The 19,273-nt window shown below is 40.2% G+C and overlaps 1 protein-coding gene across 1 annotated transcript in view; it reads left to right on the forward strand.

Moving 5' to 3' along the window:
- The window catches only part of DNAH8 (dynein axonemal heavy chain 8), a 335,116-nt gene that overhangs the window by 131,320 nt on the left and 184,523 nt on the right, over nucleotides 1–19,273 (forward strand). Inside the window, exons 37-44 of the mRNA XM_069564262.1 lie at nucleotides 229–382; nucleotides 1,585–1,748; nucleotides 2,895–2,997; nucleotides 5,729–5,833; nucleotides 6,188–6,349; nucleotides 10,265–10,489; nucleotides 14,638–14,810; nucleotides 16,568–16,746. Of these exons, the coding sequence (XP_069420363.1) occupies nucleotides 229–382; nucleotides 1,585–1,748; nucleotides 2,895–2,997; nucleotides 5,729–5,833; nucleotides 6,188–6,349; nucleotides 10,265–10,489; nucleotides 14,638–14,810; nucleotides 16,568–16,746 (1,265 nt within the window). The remainder of the gene's footprint in view (nucleotides 1–228; nucleotides 383–1,584; nucleotides 1,749–2,894; nucleotides 2,998–5,728; nucleotides 5,834–6,187; nucleotides 6,350–10,264; nucleotides 10,490–14,637; nucleotides 14,811–16,567; nucleotides 16,747–19,273) is intronic.

The following is a 19,273-nucleotide window of genomic DNA, read 5'->3' on the forward strand; positions in this document are numbered from 1 at the left end:
TGGTTTATCACTGATACATTGGAACAGTAAGTGAGATCACTATAATTCTATGTTTTATTCATAAAAATGCAAATATCTCATTAACTTTATGAAGTTTAATAGGAGCTGGTTTTTGGAGGAAAAAAGTTCATTGTCAAAGGAATATTTCTCCTATAAATTACTTTGTTAAAGCCTACTATTATCTGACTCTTTCTTAAAATGTAATATTTTTCCATTCTTACTTTTTAGATATAATGCTCCATTTAAAAAAAATATCCAGAATTGGGTGTATAAATTGTCTACTTCCTCAGATATAATTGAAGAGTGGCTAGTAGTGCAGAACCTTTGGGTTTATCTTGAAGCTGTCTTTGTAGGTGGCGACATAGCCAAACAGCTACCACAGGTAAATACGGCTTTTGTAACTGCTGATAGAATAGTTTGGTGTATGTTGTCTGTATGTCTCTGTAGAAATCTTCAGAAAGACATATGGTCATGTCTTGATGATTTGCGCCAGTGGTTTGCAAACTGTGGCCAACTCACCTATTTCTGTAAATATAGCTTTATTGGAATACAGCCATGTCCATTCATTTATGTCCTGTCTGTGACTGCTTTAGGATTACAATGGCACATTGTCTGTCCATGGAATTCTCCAGGCAAGAATACTAGAGTGGGGAGCCATTCCCTTCTCTAGGGGATCTTCCCAACCCAGGGACTGAATCTGATTCTCCTGCAATGCAGGTGGATTCTTTACCATCTGAGCCACTAGGGAAGTCTCATAGCGATGCCATAGGTATGGAAATTCAAAAGAATAGGACTAATTTTACAAAAGGCACAGTTGAATAGTTGTAACAGAAACCATTCCATGGACAGAGGAGCCTGGCAGGCTACAGTCCATGGGGTCGCAAATCTTTGTAGATTAAAAATCAAGGACAAAAGCATTTTGAAAGTAGCTGGTTTCCCTTTGTAACACATTTTTAAAACAGAAATCTTTTCTTTTTTAATCAGAAAGTTATATTTTTTTCAAAAATGCACTTAAAACTTTTGATAGAGGCAAGATTATGCCAATTTCTAAAGGCAGTTTTTGCAATCGAATACAAGCTTAATATCATTCATAGTAAATAGTAAATTTTCATTTGCAAAAATGTAAATGAAGCTTTGTTTTAGATTTTTACTGTTTTCTCCTTTTCTTTTTCCTGGGGCACTATTAAGATTTAATTATTCCAAAGATACTGAGATCAAATTATTTTCATGCTTCTTGAGTTTGCTCATCAAACCAAAACACCTGGGGTGCTGAAAGACTAGATTTGGGATTTAAGTTGATAGCACTGAAAATTAATCATGCGGCACTTTGAAAAATGTATTAAATGTAAGGAAATGAATTAGTCATAAACCCTGTTGTGATAGGACAGCATTTCAATAAGCAGTTTTATGGCTTTGGGTTTCTGTTGTTCAGAGTTAATTCAGATAAAAAAAAATGCTCCTTTAAATTATGTAGCCTAAGATTAATAAGGTGGCTTGAGGAACTATAGGAGATGCCAGAGTGAAGACTTTGCTTCATTCAGTCATCCACATGCCAACTTTTACTGACTATGGGTTTGTCTTTAGGAAGCAAAACGTTTTCAGAATATTGACAAGTCATGGATAAAGATAATGCAGCGAGCTCATGAGAATCCCAATGTGATTAGTTGCTGTGTTGGAGATGAAACCATGGGGCAGCTTTTACCTCATTTACACGAACAATTAGAAGTATGTCAGAAGTCACTTACAGGGTAAGAGTTTAATTTTTTCATTGCCTAACATTTTATATGTAACGATGTTTTATCCCAAATTAATAGAATTGACTGCATTTCCGGTTCAGTAGTGATGGTTGAAGTGGTGTTAGGAATTTAACATTTCACATAAATTTAATTTCTTTGCAAAAAAAGACATCTTCAAGTTAGGGTGGGTGAATTAAGGCATTGTATGAGTTTTGTAGGGCTGCTGTGACAAATTACCGCAAACGGGGTGGTTTAAGATGACAGGAACTTATTTTCTCACAGTTCTGGAGACTGTAAGTCTAAAGTCAAGGTAGCAGCCCCTTCTGAAGGCTCTAGGGAGAATTTTCCCTGGCCTCTCCCAGGTTCTGGTGGCTCTGGGACTACCCTTGGCTTGTGGCTGCATAACTCCAGTCTCTGTCTTCATATGCCCTTCTCCTCTTCTTCCTGTGTGTCTCTTACGAGGATACTTGTCATTGGACTTAGGGCTCATCTGGATAATCCAAGATGAGCTCCTCTCGAGATATTTAACTTCAGTACATTTGCAAAGGCCTCTTTTCCAAATGAGACCGCATTCACAGATTCCAGGAAATAGGATGTGGGTAGGAAATAGGACATGGGGTAGCTCCCGTGTCTTTTGGGGGCTACCAATCAGCACACGGCAGGTGTGGAGTAGAGAGGTGTACTCAGAGAGCAATTAGCCAGACAAATTCACAGATAATTTTCTTCAAAGGCAGTTCTTTCTCAATTTCTTTTGAAATAGGGCAAAAATATACCCCGGTTTGTCCAAATTTTTGCCTTTGTCCTGACTGAATGGCTAGTTACCCCCACCCCCTCCTTTCACTCTCAAAATATCCTGATTTGGAGATAAATTATATGTTCACCCGGCATTTAAGCTTGAGGTTCACAGTACTCTTAGAAGGGTTGCAGGAGGGCTCTTGATGAGAAAGAATACTATAGACAATGCCTTGCTCTGAATCACACGTTCTTATTTCCACTTATTTTCCTAAGTGCCATCTAAGGTGGAGCAGGACTTTTCAAATGGGAAATGGCTATAAGTATTTGCTACTATCTTATCGATATTAGTGATTGTGTCTTGGCTAAAACCCCCCAAATTAGTAATTCAGGAAAAATTATTTGGTAATGTGACTTTATTTAAAGGTATTTGGAGAAGAAGCGATTACTATTTCCAAGATTCTTCTTTGTGTCTGATCCAGTTCTCCTGGAAATTCTTGGACAAGCCAGTGATTCCCATACCATCCAGGTGTGTCATCTAAATGTCTGTTACCTAAATCCTTTTTTTCCATAGCCTGTGTAATAAAAAATAAAAATGAAGTTAACATCTTAAAAGTGCAGTCAGGAAAGAAGAGTGTTAAAACTGACATTGGTTATAAAATGCCTCATTTTCTTTGGATTTGGAGCCCATCAGCTGGAGGCAAGAGCCATCAATTATGCAACTCACCAGCTGGGTGATCTTAGCCAGTTACTTAATTTTCCTGTGTCTCAGTTTTCTTGTCTGTAAAATCAGAATATTAATCATTTCCACCTCATAGGCTTGTCATAAGAATTATGCAAGTTAACGCATCAAAAGTACCTGACATAAAGTATGTGCTCACTAAATGTAACTCATTGTTATGAGTATTTAAATCTAAATATTCTTAGATCAGATAGGGATTGTGGTTTAAATTTGTCCCTTTTTTCCTGTCCAGAATGCTTCTCAAATGCTTTTAGCCATTTCGAAGGGCAGTAATTTCAGGAGGAAGAGAAAAACTACAGAGAACTGAGAGTGGAGGCACTCAAACCCCACCCCAGGACCATTTCTGGTTTGGGAAGCTGGGAAACAGCTAATAATACCTTTCTTGTTGGTTTCCAGGGAGTTGTGGGGATAAGAAAGGACAGGAAGGAAGTAGAAGCTGTGTAAGGCAGACACAGAGCCAAGAGAGGAGGACTGACCTGTCCCTGGGAGGGAAGGGGACAGGGACCGTGTGGTTCAGTCTCCGTTGGGAGGAAGATGGCAGTTACTGGTTCAATCTCCTTAATGTAAGAGGAGGGGGCATCTGTAGGTCGTGGAGGAAACATTGTGTAGGGCTCGATTTTAAAAAGTAGGCTTCCTATTTGCAATTTTTTAAGGAATCTCCACACTGTTCTCCATAGTGGCTGTACTAGTTTGCATTCCCACCAACAGTGCAAGAGGGCTCCCTTTTCTCCACACCCTCTCGAGCATTTATTGCTTGCAGACTTTTGGATCGCAGCCATTCTGACTGGTGTGAAGTGGTACCTCATTGTGGTCTTGATTTGCATTTCTCTTAAAAAATTGCAAATAGAACTGCCTTATGACCCAGCAATCCCACTACTGGGCATACACACCAAGGAAACCAGAATAGAAAGAGACACATGTACCCCAATGTTCATCACAGCACTGTTTGTAATAGCCAGGACATGGAAACAACCTAGATGTCCATCAGCAGATAAATGGATAAGAAAGCTGTGGTACATATACACAATGGAGTATTACTCAGCCATTAAAAAGAATACATTTGAATCAGTTCTAATGAGATGGATGAAACTGGAGCCGATTATACAGAGTGAAGTAAGCCAGAAAGAAAAAAACCAATACAGTATACTAACACATATATATGGAATTTAGAAAGATGGCAATGATGACCCTGTATGTGAGTCAGCAAAAGAGACACAGATGTGTATAACGGACTTTTGGACTCTGAGGGAGAGGGAGAGGGTGGGATGATTTGGGAGAATGGCACTGAAACATGTATACTATCATGTAAGAAATGAATCGCCAGTCTATGTTTGATGCAGGATACAGGGTGCTTGGGGCTGGTGCATGGGGATGATCCAGAGAGATGATATGGGGTGGGAGGTGGGAGGGGGGGTTCATGTTTGGGAGCTCATGTACACCCGTGGTGGATTCATGTCAATGTATGGCAAAACCAATACAGTATTGTAAAGTAAAATAAAGTAAAAATTAAAATTAAAAAAAAAGAAAATATGCTATGCAAAAAAAAAAAAGAAAAGAAATCCCATGGACACAGGAGCCTGGAGAGCTACAGTCTGTGGAATCACAAAGAGTTGGGCACGTTTGAGTGACTAAACAACAACAACAACTATTTTTACCACATAATAAATGTAAACAAAAATAATGGGACAAACCAACACCATGAGCTTCTTGACATCCTGGGAAGAATACATTGTCACTTATTTGATGTCACTGTAAAAAAATGCATCCTGAATCTAATCATGAGGAGACATAAGCTAAACCCCAAATAAGGAACAGTCTACAAAACAACTGGCCTATACTCCTCCAAAATGCTTTGTCAGGAAGACAAAGGTTGAGAACCTGCTCCAGATGAAAGGAAACTAAAGAGACGTGAAAACTGAATCTAATGATAATCCTGATATGGAGCCTAAAACAGAAAAACAAATAAACCAACATAAGGGACTTTATTGAGACAATGGGGAAACGGTTACTATGAACTGTGAATAAAACAATAGTATTGTATCAATGCTAATTTTCCTAATTTTGACAGTTTTACTGTGAATATATAAAGAAAAGTCTTAGGAAATACAAAATAAAACTTTATGGATAAAGAAAAAAAAATAAAATAAAAAGTAGGCTCCCAAGTCAGTCAAGGGTCAAAGAAGAGGTGGGTTTTTTTTTTTTTTTTGAGACAGTGAAGTAAATTCTTAATCTTTTACAAATATTTTAAAAAAATAGCAAAGATTTTAGGAAATGTCTCAATGGCTTTTGTGTTTTCATGCTCAGTTGACCCGTTGTGTCTGACTCTTTGCGACCCCATGGACTGTAGCCTGCCAGACTTTTCTGTCCACGGAATTATCCAGCCGAGAATACTGGAATAGGTTGCCGTTTCCTCCCCCAGGGGAATCTTCCCGACCCAGGGATTGAACCCACGTCTCCTGCAGCTTTTGTGTTTAACCTCACGTATGATGTGTTTGCTCTGTCTTGTGCTTTCTTGTAGCCACATCTCCCTGCAGTGTCTGACAACATAAACGAGGTGACCTTTCATGCAAAAGACTACGATCGTATCATGGCTGTCATATCAAGAGAAGGAGAAAAAATCATTGTAATTTAACTTGATTAAACTTTTGTTAGGGTTTCTTTAAAGTTTAGAATGCAGTTCTTTTATGAGAGAAAGGGAAGGAGTTGAGTCAAGTTCTAGTTCTGTAGTCCTGGCTTTGTTACAGACTAGTGTAGATAACTCATTTAATTTCTCTGGGGTTCATTTATCACCTGTACAATGAAAGTTTTAGACCAAACAATATTCATACTTCTTGCTACATTATTAATTAATTTTACTCATGTTTTAAGTATTTTGTGTGAAATTGTTTGCTTTGTCTTGAGGTACTGTGATTTAGGACATTTGTAAAAATATGAAATTACTATCTATTTGTAACCTGTTTGTAATATACTTTTTCAGTTGGATAGTCCTGTTATGGCCAAAGGTCCCGTGGAGATTTGGCTTCTGGACCTATTAAAAATGCAGATGTCGTCATTGCATAATATAATTAGATCCGCATTCTATCAAATCAGTGATTCAGGATTTCAACTGTTACCGTTCCTCAATCACTTTCCAGCACAGGTGAGACTACACAACATTCAAAGAGTAGAAATAAGGGGGACAGATATTCAGGAGACAATCAGCCTGATGGTGTGGAAGCTGTTTTATGTGTGTTAGTTGCTTCGTCATGTTCAACTCTTTGTGACCCCATGGACTGTAGACTGCCAGGCTCCCCTGTCCATGGACTGCTTCAGGCAGGAATATTGGAGTGGGTTGCCATTTCCTTCTCCAAGGAAGCCGTTCTAGCTTTGAACAAGCTAGAGAGGCCCACCCACCCCCCGGCCCCACCCACCTGCTTGTCCTCTCCTCCACTCTAGTCCAACCCACTCCATCCCCCAGAAGAGGGTTTGCACTGCTCCCATTGTTGAGGATCTTCATGGAGACTAAAGCACTAATGAGAAATTTCATCTTAGACACCTGTCTATGTATAAAAACATCTATCTCTATCCATACGTAGATGAATATAGAGACAGATACAGATATGGACATATATAAAAAGAGTCACCATATCTTTTCCTGAAATGAAATCCATCTTGCCTTTTGTTTATTTTCCCTTCAAGTAGTTAAAAATTGGCATAATCTGTTGAAGGAGTTCTTCTCATGAGCTAAGTTTTTAGAGAGAAGACATTGAAGAGGCTGGAGCAGGTGTTTTCGTGAAAAGCCCTCCTGCCCTTTGACTCTTAGAAGTGTAGGGTCATGTGCCAGGTGTTATTAAAACTGGATATGGCAAATGAAGAAGTAACAGTTTCATTACATTTTCAGCCAAGGTAAATGAAGAGTCATGATTTGTGATCTGGGTCAGAGACAGCGAGGGATCAATTCAGTTCAGTTCAGTCACTCAGTTGTGTCCGATTCTTTGTGACCCCGTGAACCGCGGCACGCCAGGCCTCCCTGTCCATCACCAACTCCCGGAGTCCACCCAAACCCATGTCCATTAAGTTGGTGGTGCCATCCAACCATCTCATCCTCTGTCACCTCCTTCTCCTCCTGCCTTCAATCTTTCCCAGCATCAGGGTCTTTTCAAATGAGTCAGCTCTTTGCATCAGGTGGCCAAAGTATTGGAGTTTTTGGTTCAACATCAGTCCTTTCAATGAACACCCAGGACTGATCTCCTTTAGGATGGACTGGTTGGATCTCCTTGAAGTCCAAGGGACTCTTAAGAGTCTTCTCCAACACCACAGTTCAAAAGCATCAATTGTTCAGCTCTCAGCTTTCTTTATAGCCCAACTCTGACATCCATACATGACCACTGGAAAAACCATAGCCTTGAGTAGACAGACCTTTGTCGACAAAGTAATGTCTCTGCTTTTTAACATGCTGTCTAGGTTGGTCATGACTTTCGTTCATGGCTGCTGCTGCTAAGTCGCTTCAGTCGTGTCCGACTCTGTGCGACCCCATAGACGGCAGCCCACCAGGTTCCCCCATCCCTGGGATTCTCCAGGCAAGAACACTGGAGTGGGTTGCCATTTCCTTCTCCAATGCATGAAAGTGAAAAGTGAAAGTAAAGTCGCTCAGTCGTGTCCAACTCTTAGCGACCCCATGCACTGCAGCCCACCAGGCTTCTCTGTCCATGGGATTTTCCAGGCAAGAGCACTGGAGTGGGTTGCCATTGCCTTCTCCATAATTTCATGGCTAGAAGGCAAGAAAAATATAGGTGGGTTTAGCAAAATCCAGCTGCTCTTCCCATCCCAAACCCCAAATCCTGAATTACTGCATACACAGTGGAGACAGCTGAAATGTTATGAAATTATTCAAATAACACAAGTACAAATACAGAGTCAATCTTCACTGAAGAGAATACATTAATATTGTTTTTGTATTGTATAATATTCTTGGCAAGCTTTAATATTCTTATTAGCATTATTACCCTTGTGACAAAGCTTTATAAAATACTGTATTTGATAAGCTGAGGAAAATAGCTCCTTAGGCTAAATCAACATAGTTTCCCTCCTGCAGGAAAGCATGATTACAGTTGGAAGGAGATATAGCATTACAGTTGGAACAGTTGAAAAGCAAATTTAAAGCAGTGGTGAAGTTGGACAGGATATAATAGGAAAATTGACCAACTTTTAGGACTTTTGTATAATGTGTGTATGTATTTTTAGATAAAAGATTTTTAGATAAAAATCATAACATTGTAGTAGGCAAATTTCAGTTGTATGGAAAAATTGCTTTAAAGAGTAATGAATATATATATTCATTTTCTGTATTTTCATTCAATATATACTTATTTAATATGTTCACTAAATATATATATTAGTCTCTTTAAATTGCATTTTAAAAAGCAGTTTTCCAGAATCAGTTTTCCCATTACTGTGTTAATTTTTTATCTGAAATTGTTTAAAATTTCACCTTTTTTTTCTCAAATGCATTTTGAAGATTTTGAACATAATGGATCCTTGTTGGAAAAAATTGGGAACATTTGAAGAATATAAAAGTGAAAAGAAAATTTTCCCATATTTCCACCACCTGGAAATGATGACAGTATTTTAGTGTGTTCCTTTTCAGTATTTTTTAATGTGCTCATCATAGACACCAAATAATATTGATGAGAATTTTGGTTTTTATTTTTATTTTGTTTTTTTTAATTGTAATGAAACATCCTCCAGTTTTCACCATGAAGTCCCCTGCCTTCTTAAACCTAGTGAGAAACATAATTTATAGTCAGTTTTTAAGAAGTACCACTATGTAGTGATTTTGCAGGGTTTGTAAGTCTCTTTGGTCTTTAAATCAGACAGCCTTGCACTACCATTTCTGCCTTGTTTCTCTCTGTTTTGTGCAAAGAGTATCTGCTTGCTATCCGGAGCTTCCTGATAGCAGCTATTTCCTTTCCATCCCAGGGCTTCATTTATCTTCACCTGCAGACCCAGGACTGGCCACTGCTCTAGCAGGAAAATTATTGATGTTCCAGAGGAAGCAGGGATAAGGAGAGGATTTTTTTCAAATTTATTTATTTTAATTGGAGGCTAATTACTTTACAATATTGTATTGGTTTTGCCATACGTCAACATGAATCTGCCACGGGTGTACACATGTTCCCCATCCTGAACCCCCCCTCCCACCTCCCTCCCTGTACCATCCCTCTGGGTCATCCCAGTGCACCAGCCCCGAGCATCCTGTATCCTGCATTCCTGCTTTACCTACATTGAACGCCATGCCTGTAGAATCCATGTGCCACTTGCACACTTTCCTTCCTCTACCAGATGTGGAATTCCTGTTTGGTTCATATGATCTTGGATCTGTTGCCTGACTCTGGGGAAGAACAGAAACTCCCAAAGGGACAGTTGTTGCAGACGAGGGGGTGAGGGGAGGGCAAGTTCTGACCACTTTCATTTCCTTTCCTGGGGCGGAAAACGTAGGTAACGTGAGCATCGTGAGCATCAACTCACAGTTTTCCTATTCCTTCTTCAGGAGACAAAGGACACGCTTCCGCCTTTCTGACTTTCTGTCTCTGTCTCTTGTAGATCTCTATGTAGAAAGAGAAGTAGATGTACATAAAAGATAAGGACATTAGAATGAGATTAAGGAAAGAGATAGGTAACATATCCTGTTTAGAAGATGCAAACAAACCTTTGGAAAACTCTGCTGAAGAAGAATACACAATAATCTATTATTTCCTTTTTTTTTTTTCAGAAAGGAAAGTCATTGTATAAATGTATATGGGTCTCAAGCCCTCTATAGAAAAATTCCCCAAGCATCTTCCATTAATGCACATATACTTCGTAGCAGTTAAATTATTATCCGTCCACACTGAAATAAATAATCAACTGTTTGAACTTTCAATGATTTTCCCCTTTGAGAGTGAAGAAATGCATGTCCCTTTTTTAGTTTAAAATCAGTAAGACTGCTCACCTCAACGTGAATAAGTGACCACTAACTTTTATTGCAGGTGTGCTTTAAATATTTGGTAAACTTATTTGTCTGCTGGATTTCTAGGTTGGGCTTCTGGGAATTCAGATGTTGTGGACGCATGATTCAGAAGAGGCTTTAAATAATGCAAAAGATGACAGGAAAATCATGCAAGTGACAAATCAGAAATTTTTGGATATTCTAAATACTCTAATTAGTCAGACAACACATGACCTGAGCAAGTTTGACAGAGTGAAATTTGAAACTCTAATTACCATCCATGTGCATCAGAGAGATATTTTTGATGACCTGGTAAAGTATTTTTTTCTTAATTTAAAGTAATCTAGTGTATTAATTAATAAGTTAGTGCTTCTAATAATTAACAGTTAAGTATTATACATACTTCCTAGCTTATATGAACCTTCCATCTGTTTGGTCCTTTCTCACAACCAGCTTTGCCTTTACAATGTGAACAAATATATGCTGATATATTTGGTAGTTTTAACAGTCATGTGTGTGTATTCAGGTTTGGCATTCTGAAAGTCTGGAATCAACTGATGTGATTTGAACTGTTTCTTTAAGCCGATAACCAGGGATATGATATAATTTAGGTGGGCTTGGTTGTGAGTTATGGCAATGTTAGTTCACAACTTGGCCCCTGCACTCAGAGGGCAAGAAGAGTCTGAAGAAAGAGACATGCCACTTCAGACTGGTAGTTAGCAATTTTAGTGAGGAAATTTATTGAATACTTAATGAGGCTTGTCTTGGGCAGCCTCTAGAGGAGTAAATCTCTGCATTTGTCTGGAGAATTTTTAAAATATTTTTACTGAAATATAGTTGATTTACAGTGTGATGTTAGTTTCTGCTGTACAGCAAAGTGAATGAGTTATACATATCCATATTTCCCCCCCTTTTTTAGATTCTTACCCCATATAGGTCATTACAGCATATTGAGTAGAGTTTCCTGTGCTATTCAGTAGGTCTTTATTAGTTACCTGTTTTGTATATAGTACTGTGTATATGTCAATCCTGATCTCCCAGTTTATCCCTCCCCGCTTACCCCCTGGCAGGTTTGTTTTCTACATCTGTAACTCTATTTCATTGTCTGCCAGAATCTTATAAGTTTTCATAGAGGCCTTAACTACCTCCTATACCATCCAGATGGTCTCACCGGCATGTTCCTCTCTCAAGGGTGAAAATAGTTCCATGAAAATAGTTCCCACTATGGGAACAGTGGGCAGAATGCCCATACCAGAGATAGAGAAGCGGATGAGGAACCTGTGATTGCCTGGGTCCGTCGAGCTCATGGGTCCACCTGCAGCCGTGTCTTCTAGATTAGCTCCTCCAACTGATGAGCCAGTTGTGAAAAAAGTTCAGATTGAGTAGAACCAAGCTTCAGGGAACTCCTGGGGCTGTTCAGTTGATAGTGTCCAGCAAGTCTTCATGGGCTTGATCTGGGCAAGGTTCTGCAGAGTGGGAGTAGGAGGGATATTTGAATTCCCTTTGGAAACAGGACCCTAACAAGTGGTCTTGAGCAGTAGTTGTCTATTGTGGGATAGGAAGCCCAGGTAGTTTTGATATTTTTGACTAGCTTCGTTTTTGACTACCATTGCATTATTCTGTTTAAAAAAAACTCTGAACATGCTTCTCTACTTTGTTTCTTAAATTTTTATTTATTCACTTTTTGGCTGAGCTGGGTCTTTGTTGGGGTACATGGGCTCTTCATTGCTGCCAGCGGGCTTTCTCTAGCTGTGGCAAGTGAGGACTACTCTCTGGCTGAGGTGCACTGGCTCCTCATTGTGGTGACGTCTCTTGTGCAGGACGTGGGCTCTAGGCTCATGGGCTTCAGTTGCTGTGGCTCTCAGGCACGTGGGCTCTTAGTTCCCAGACCAGGGCTTGGACCCGTGTCCCCTGCATTGGCAGGCAGATTCTGAACCACTGGACCACCAGGGAAGTCCCTGACTTGATCTGTCTTTAAGGTATCTTTTTCCTTCATCAGAGACCCACAGTTCCTGCAACTTGGGGCCCATTTTTTTAGAGACTATGATTCCCAGGCTACCTGTTTCCAACTTGTATCAAAAGTTCTGATCAGATAAGTTGTATTTACCGAAGATTGAAGGGCATGGAGCCCATTTATTTCCCTGTAATCTAGATCCTTCTTTCTCAAAGTATGTATGACAACTGATTGCACTGGTCTCACCTAGGAGCTTGTTTGAAAAGCAGAATCTTCAGCCTCCCTACCTCCCTATCTCCTCTGCAGATCTACTGAATCATCCTCTGTATTTCAGTACCACTTCCAGGTTATTCATAAGCATATTAAAGCTCAAGAAACACTGCTCTAGAATTTCTCTGGTTCATGCTAATCATCAAAAAGCCACATACTTAGACCATATTGCTTTGGCCTTCTACAGATTTGCTTAATTTCCATTACCATTATACTTTGGTTTTCCTTTAAGTCCACTTCAAGAAGCAGTCGTATGGAATCCATTACTATACCTGCTATGAATGTAATTGAGAATATTTGTACATTTCTCACTGTCTCTTAAAGTTGAGGTCTCATAGAAGAACCTTCTTTTTAAAATCAAAATGCTGAGCATAGCTTTACTTTCCTTACAGAATGGGGTTTTCTTTTTTTTCAAAGAAACTACTATACACATAGTTAAAACTATGAAGCTGTTTTTCTTTTTATCTCAATTGCTAACTCATACTCAGTTTGCATTCCAAGTAAAATAGTATCTTGTAGCCCACATAGTTAAAACTATGAAGCTGTTTTTCTTTTTATCTCAATTGCTAACTCATACTCAGTTTGCATTCCAAGTAAAATAGTATCTTGTAGCCCACATATATGCATTTTATTTTTCCATGTATAAGGCTTAGAAGATAATGTATTTTGATATACAGTAACAACTCAATAAATATCAGCTATTCTTCTTTATGCTTTCCTCCTTGACCCCCTCTTTATTTTTAAAAGTGCACTTATTTTTATTTATTTTTGGCTGTGCTGGTCCTTTGTTGCTATGTGCAGGCTTTCTCTAGTGGTGGCGAATGCTGCTTTCTAGCTGCGGTACATGGGCTTCTCATTGTGGCTTCTCTTGCTGCGGAGGATGGACTCTAGGGCAGGCAGGTTCAGAGTTGGGGTGCACGGTCTTAGTTGCCTCATGGCATGTAGGATCTTAGTTCCTGGACCAGGGATTGAACTTGTGTCCCCTGCATTCACAGGAGTTTCTTAACTACTTGAAAACCAGGCAAGCCCCGGTCCACCCTCTCTTTGCCATCTAATAGTGTTGCAAGTAGCTAGCTGACTACATCTCCATGGCTGAGAGTCCTGTGCTCGAGAACATAGTCCCTGTGGGTGGCACCTGACTGTTACCTGAAAGTAGTCCTCTTAAGGTGGTGAAACAAACTATTCTTTAAAAGGGAAGATAGAATTCTTAACTGGAGGGGGAAGCAAGATCATAGACAATGAAACAGCAGCAAACAGTAAATAGCAGGAAGACTTAATGAGATGGAGAACTGAGCATTGTGCAGTTGCCAGAGTATTTTTCAGTGTCAGCTTGAATGGCCTGGAATTGGGCCTCTGGGTGGAGAAGCAGTGAAAGGGACCACTTGCCACTTCTTATATTGATTCCCCCGAGTGGGCAGGACTGGGGTTTCTCCAGGTTTGCTGATGGAAAGTATTGTGGTGGGATGTTGCTCCTAAATGTGCTCATTAGCATTCTGTCTCTTGCATCCATGGTGGTGGGAGCCTCTTTGCCTCCCATGGGTATAAGCCTCTTGGCCCATGAGTGTAAGCTGATGACTGGGCAGATTGATTGGTTTGGCCACAAGGCTGGTGCAAGAAGGCGTGTGTACATACAGGGCCATGCCTCTCCCATTGCCGTGAGGACAGTGCCCAGCCCCTTTCCTCTGCCCTGTGAAGCCTCAGTTCTCACTCTTTCTCCAGAGTCCTGGATGCGTCAGCAGTACTGAACTTCTTTCAGTTTCTTGAACACACCAGCCAGATCTTCTGGGTCTTTGTCTAGAATGTTTTGCCCTTTCATGCCTTCATCGCCCCTTCTGTTTTATTTCCCTAGCTAATTCCTATTATTTTTGCAGGGTTTAGCTTAGATGTTTCTTTCTCTGAGTATCTCCCTCAGACCTAGACTAGGCCAGGTCTTCTTGCTACATAATTTCATGACCTTCAGTTTCTCTTCCTACTTTATTGCATTCACTTGTTTATCTGATTTGTCTTTTGCCCTGTTTTGTCAGCTTCAGAAGGCGGGAACCATGTCTGTTTTTGTTTACCCAGCACAGCACCCCAAGGAAAGACTCATGAAATATTCATTCCAAGGAAAGACTCAGTAAATATATATTATATGACAAGAATCAGCTACTGAATGAGTTAATAAAAATTGCCTATATGCTATGTTTTATGCTATTGCAATTCAGTATGTAATCTCTTTGTATTTCATGTTTTCAAGGTAAAAATGCATATCAGATCTGTAACTGATTTTGAATGGCTAAAACAGAGTAGATTTTACTTTAAGGAAGATTTGGATCAAACAGTGGTGTCTATTACAGATGTTGACTTTATTTACCAGAATGAATTTCTGGGGTGCACTGATCGTCTTGTTATCACCCCATTAACAGATCGGTAAGAAACCATTTTTGTTATTCCATTCTTATAATTAAATTATGTACTTAGAATTGTCTTAAATTTGCGTTTGAAATGTTAACAAAAGCATAATGCTGTCGTGTCAGCTCTGAGCTAGCTCATCAAAGTCTAACAATGAAATAACTGTTGTTATTTAAAAGTACATGTAGGTTAAATTTTTATGAAATAGACAAAAGTAAAACAATAAAAGAGTGCTTGGATGTTGACTATGAGAAGTTTAGTAATGAAGTTGAAAAAAAAAAAAGGAAAGAAAAAAAGAAGTTGAGTAATGAAGTTAAGATTACAGGATGGACAAATGTCTCTAAAGAGGGTCATTAGAATTGCAAAGAAGGAAGGTACACCTTGGAAACAGTGTCACCTGCTTTTTCATATGTGGAAGTTGATTCCTAAAGTGATGTTTCTTGGCCAGGTCTAAATGAATCATCAGTTAATGGCATATCCCCTCACCATTCTTTCTAGTATATGACACTAGACAAGCCCTGGGTCTTTGCCATTCTTACATGTCGTGCAAATACCTGGTTCTATGGGCCATGTGTAGGAGACAGTAAATGTTTGTAGAATCGACTTAAACTGGGTCATAGAACAACTAATTCTGCTGTTATTTTAAATAGAGCTGACTCCAGGTAAAATTATGATACAGAAAAATTATGTCTTCAGCCTCTTCTAGACTCATCCGACCTCCTTCTATATGTCCGGTTCCATCACAGTCTAAATTTTTCAGGGTGTTTTCCCTTCGATTGATGTTTATGTATAAAGCTTCATGTCTCATGAAGCTTTACTAAGTTTGCTTAGATCTGAAACAAATGTAACGAAGCTGCATTATGGATACAAGGGGGTTCATTATATTGTTCTTTACATGCGTCTAAGTGAGTGAAACACTTCATAGAGACATGGGTTACCGGCAGTGGTGTGCTGGTGGCGCTGGCTTGGACCAGCCTGCAAGAGCCAACATCATGCTCTTCTTCCCAGTTTTGTGCTATCACATTGCCCGCATTACCACTGGCCATGGTGGACGTATTTATGCCACAGAAATCAGCAGATGTAAAAAATTATATTTGGAATTTCCTGGTGGTCCAGTGGTAGGACTCAACACTTCCACTGCAGAGGACACGGGTTCTATCCTTGCTTGGGGAACTAAGATCCTGCATGCCATGTGGCGAGGCAGAAAAAGAAATCAGCTTTATTTTTTTTTTTTTCCTAAAGGGCTCATTGTTAAACATCTTCCAGCACACCACTGCTTACTTGGTTCTCTGACTTCAGATTTCTCCCGACCACAATGCAAGGAAGGCCTGCAGGTTTTACGTCAGCGTTGCATGCCTTTGCAAACACTGTATTACTTCTAATGAATAGCAGCTACTCCAGCCTTGTTTGGTTGCCCATCTCTTACGAGAAAGCATTAGTAGCTCAGTCGTGTCTGACTCTTTGTCATCCAATGGACTGTAGCCTGCTAGGCTCCTCTGCCCAAGGGATTTTCCAGGCAAGAATACTGGAATGGGTTGCCGTTCCCCTCTCCAGGGGATCATCCTGACCCAGGGATCGAACCTGCACCTCTTATGACTGGCATTGACAGGCCGGTTCTTTACCACTAGCACCACCTGGGAAACCCCTCTCTTATGGAGGCAGCTCAAACTCTAAAATAAACGGTCTCATTCCAATCACGTTGGACTTTTGCTTGTGCCTCACTGTAACACATGCTACCTCATATCCACAACGCTTTGTCTGATTCACGTCTGCAGGTGCTACATCACTTTGGCGCAGGCTTTGGGAATGAACATGGGAGGGGCTCCAGCAGGACCTGCGGGCACTGGCAAAACCGAAACTACGAAAGACATGGGAAGATGTTTGGGGAAATACGTGGTCGTGTTTAATTGCTCAGATCAAATGGACTTCAGAGGGCTAGGAAGGATTTTTAAAGGCAAGTGTCAAACACTGTTATGTTATTTTTGGTGGATTTATTTTTATTGCATTTAAATGGTATTTTCTGATAGAAGCCCAAAGTGATAGTGTCCCACATAACCAAAATTAATGTAGATTGATGCATATGATATTGCCATTCTTCTGGGCCAAAAATGGCTGGGTATCATCAATTAAATATCCTTCAATACTACTTCTCGCACTACAGTCCATGAGTTGAATGTGTATTAGATTATGAAAACAGAATCAATTTAATACTGCCTGAAACAATGGTGGAGGAGATAAGATCAGGATAGCAAACCAATGACACATGTGACTTCCTTTATTGCATTAGATCCCACTGAAATAAAGATTTTTATTATTTATTTATTTTTGGCTGCACCGTGAAGCTTATGGGATTTTAGTTCCCTGACCAGTGATCAAATCCGGGCCCTTGGCAGTAAGAGCACAGAATCCTAACCACTGGACCACCAGGGAATTACTGAAATATTTTTTTAAAAGGATGGTAACACTGGAAAAAGAAGGGAGAGGGGTCCTGGCAGATGGGAAATATTGGAAAAATCTGGAAAGATAGATGGCAGATGGTTTCAGATGGACAAAGAAGAAAGATCAGGGAGCAGTTCAGTCTTAGAACTCAGGCCTTGCTGGTCTTCTCTGGTGGTCTCGTGCAGACCCAAACTTTCATTGTTATTCAGTCACTAAGTCGTGTCTGACTGTTTGCAACCCCGTGGACTGCAACACCCCAGGCTCCCCTGTCCTTCACTATCTCCCGGAGTTTGCTCAAACTCATGTCCATTGAGTCAGTGATGCTATCTAACCATCTCATCCTCTGTTGTCCCCTTCTCCTCTTGCCCTCAATCTTTCCCAGCATCAGGGTCTTTTCCAAAGAGTCTGCTCTCCACATCAGGTGGCCAAAATATTGGAGCTTCAGCTTCAGCATCAGTCCTTCCAAAGATTATTCACAGTTGATTTCCTTTAGAATTGACTGGTTTGCTCTCCTTGTAGTCCAAGGGACTCTCAAGAGTCTTCTCCAGCATGACAATTTGAAAGCATCAATTCTCTGGCACTCAGCCTTCTTTATGGCCCAAATCATATCCATACATGACTACTGGAAAAACCATAGCTTTGACTATATGAACTTTTGGCAGCAAAGTGATGTCTCTGCTTTTTAATACGTTGTCTAGGTTTGTCATGGTTTTCCTTCCAAGAAGCAAGCGTCTTTTAATTTCATGGCTGCAGTCACCATCTGCAGTGATTTTGGAGTCCAAGAAAATAAAGTCTGTCACTGTTTTCATTGTTTCCCCATCTATTTGCCATGAAGTGATGGGACGGGATGCCATGATGTTATTTTTTTGACTATCGAGTTTTAAGTCAGCTTTTTCACCCTCCTCTTTCACCCTCATCAAGAGGCTCTTTAGTTCCTCTTCACTTTCTACCATTAGAGTGGTATCATCTGCATATCTAAGGTCATAGATATTTCTCCCAGCAATAAACATTAAATGATATCTAAATGATCAAATTTACATCTTATCTTGGACTTCTCCTTGAAACTCTGAATTCACATAATACAACTGATACCTGCTTTTTGACATTGCCCCTTAAATATCTAACAGGTCCAGAGTCACTGAATCCCAAACCAAACTTCCGATCCCCCCTCCCCATCTTGACTTCTTCAGCCTTCCTTGACACACTAAAGACCCACTCTGTTCTTCCAGACATTTCAACAGAAATCTTTGACTTATCCTTTTCACCTCTCTTTCTCTCATGCTCACATCCAACTGTCAGCAAACACTATTAGCTCTACTTTCAGAACGCATCCAGCACCAGCCACCTTTTATTATCCTGCTGCTGTCATCCTGGTTCAAGCCAATCATTATCTCTTGCCTATGCTGCTCCAATAAGCCTCCTAATTGGTCTCCCTGAGTTTACCCCTGTGCTCTCCATTCTAATCTCAAATCTAGAGCCTTCTAATTGTAAGTCAGGTCACGACACTCTTCTACTGAAAGCCGGGCCCTGGCTTCGCTCCCAATAAGAGCCGAAATCCTTACGCTGGTCCTCGTTTTGTACAGTCACACCTGCCCCTTCCCGTGGCATTGCTCTGGCCTTCTCATCTCGACTCCTGACTCTGTCCCCTCACTGTCTCTCCTGCAGCCATGCTGACCTTTGTGATGTTTCTCAAACATCTCGAAGCACACTCTCTCCACCTTATGCCTGCCGATCTTTAGATTCTTTCCCCAGATATCCATCCATAGAGCGCACTCGATAAAGAACACCCACTGCAAACATTGTAGTACTGAAAATTTGGAAGCGTTCTCTGAGACGAGGTATAAGATGAGGATTTCCATTGCTGTTCCTCCCACTCACCACTGTGTTCTGCATCCTACCGAGTGCAGTAAGGAACAACAACAGGGACAGCAAAAGCACAAAGACTGGAAAGAAAGGAACACAAGTGATATCGTAAACAATGAAATCAACAAAGCTACAGAAAGTAGAATTTAGCAAGCTTACTTGAATATGAAATAAACACA

Source organism: Ovis canadensis, chromosome 20 (genome assembly GCF_042477335.2).
Source record: "Ovis canadensis isolate MfBH-ARS-UI-01 breed Bighorn chromosome 20, ARS-UI_OviCan_v2, whole genome shotgun sequence".
NCBI classification, from domain to species: Eukaryota; Metazoa; Chordata; class Mammalia; order Artiodactyla; family Bovidae; genus Ovis; species Ovis canadensis.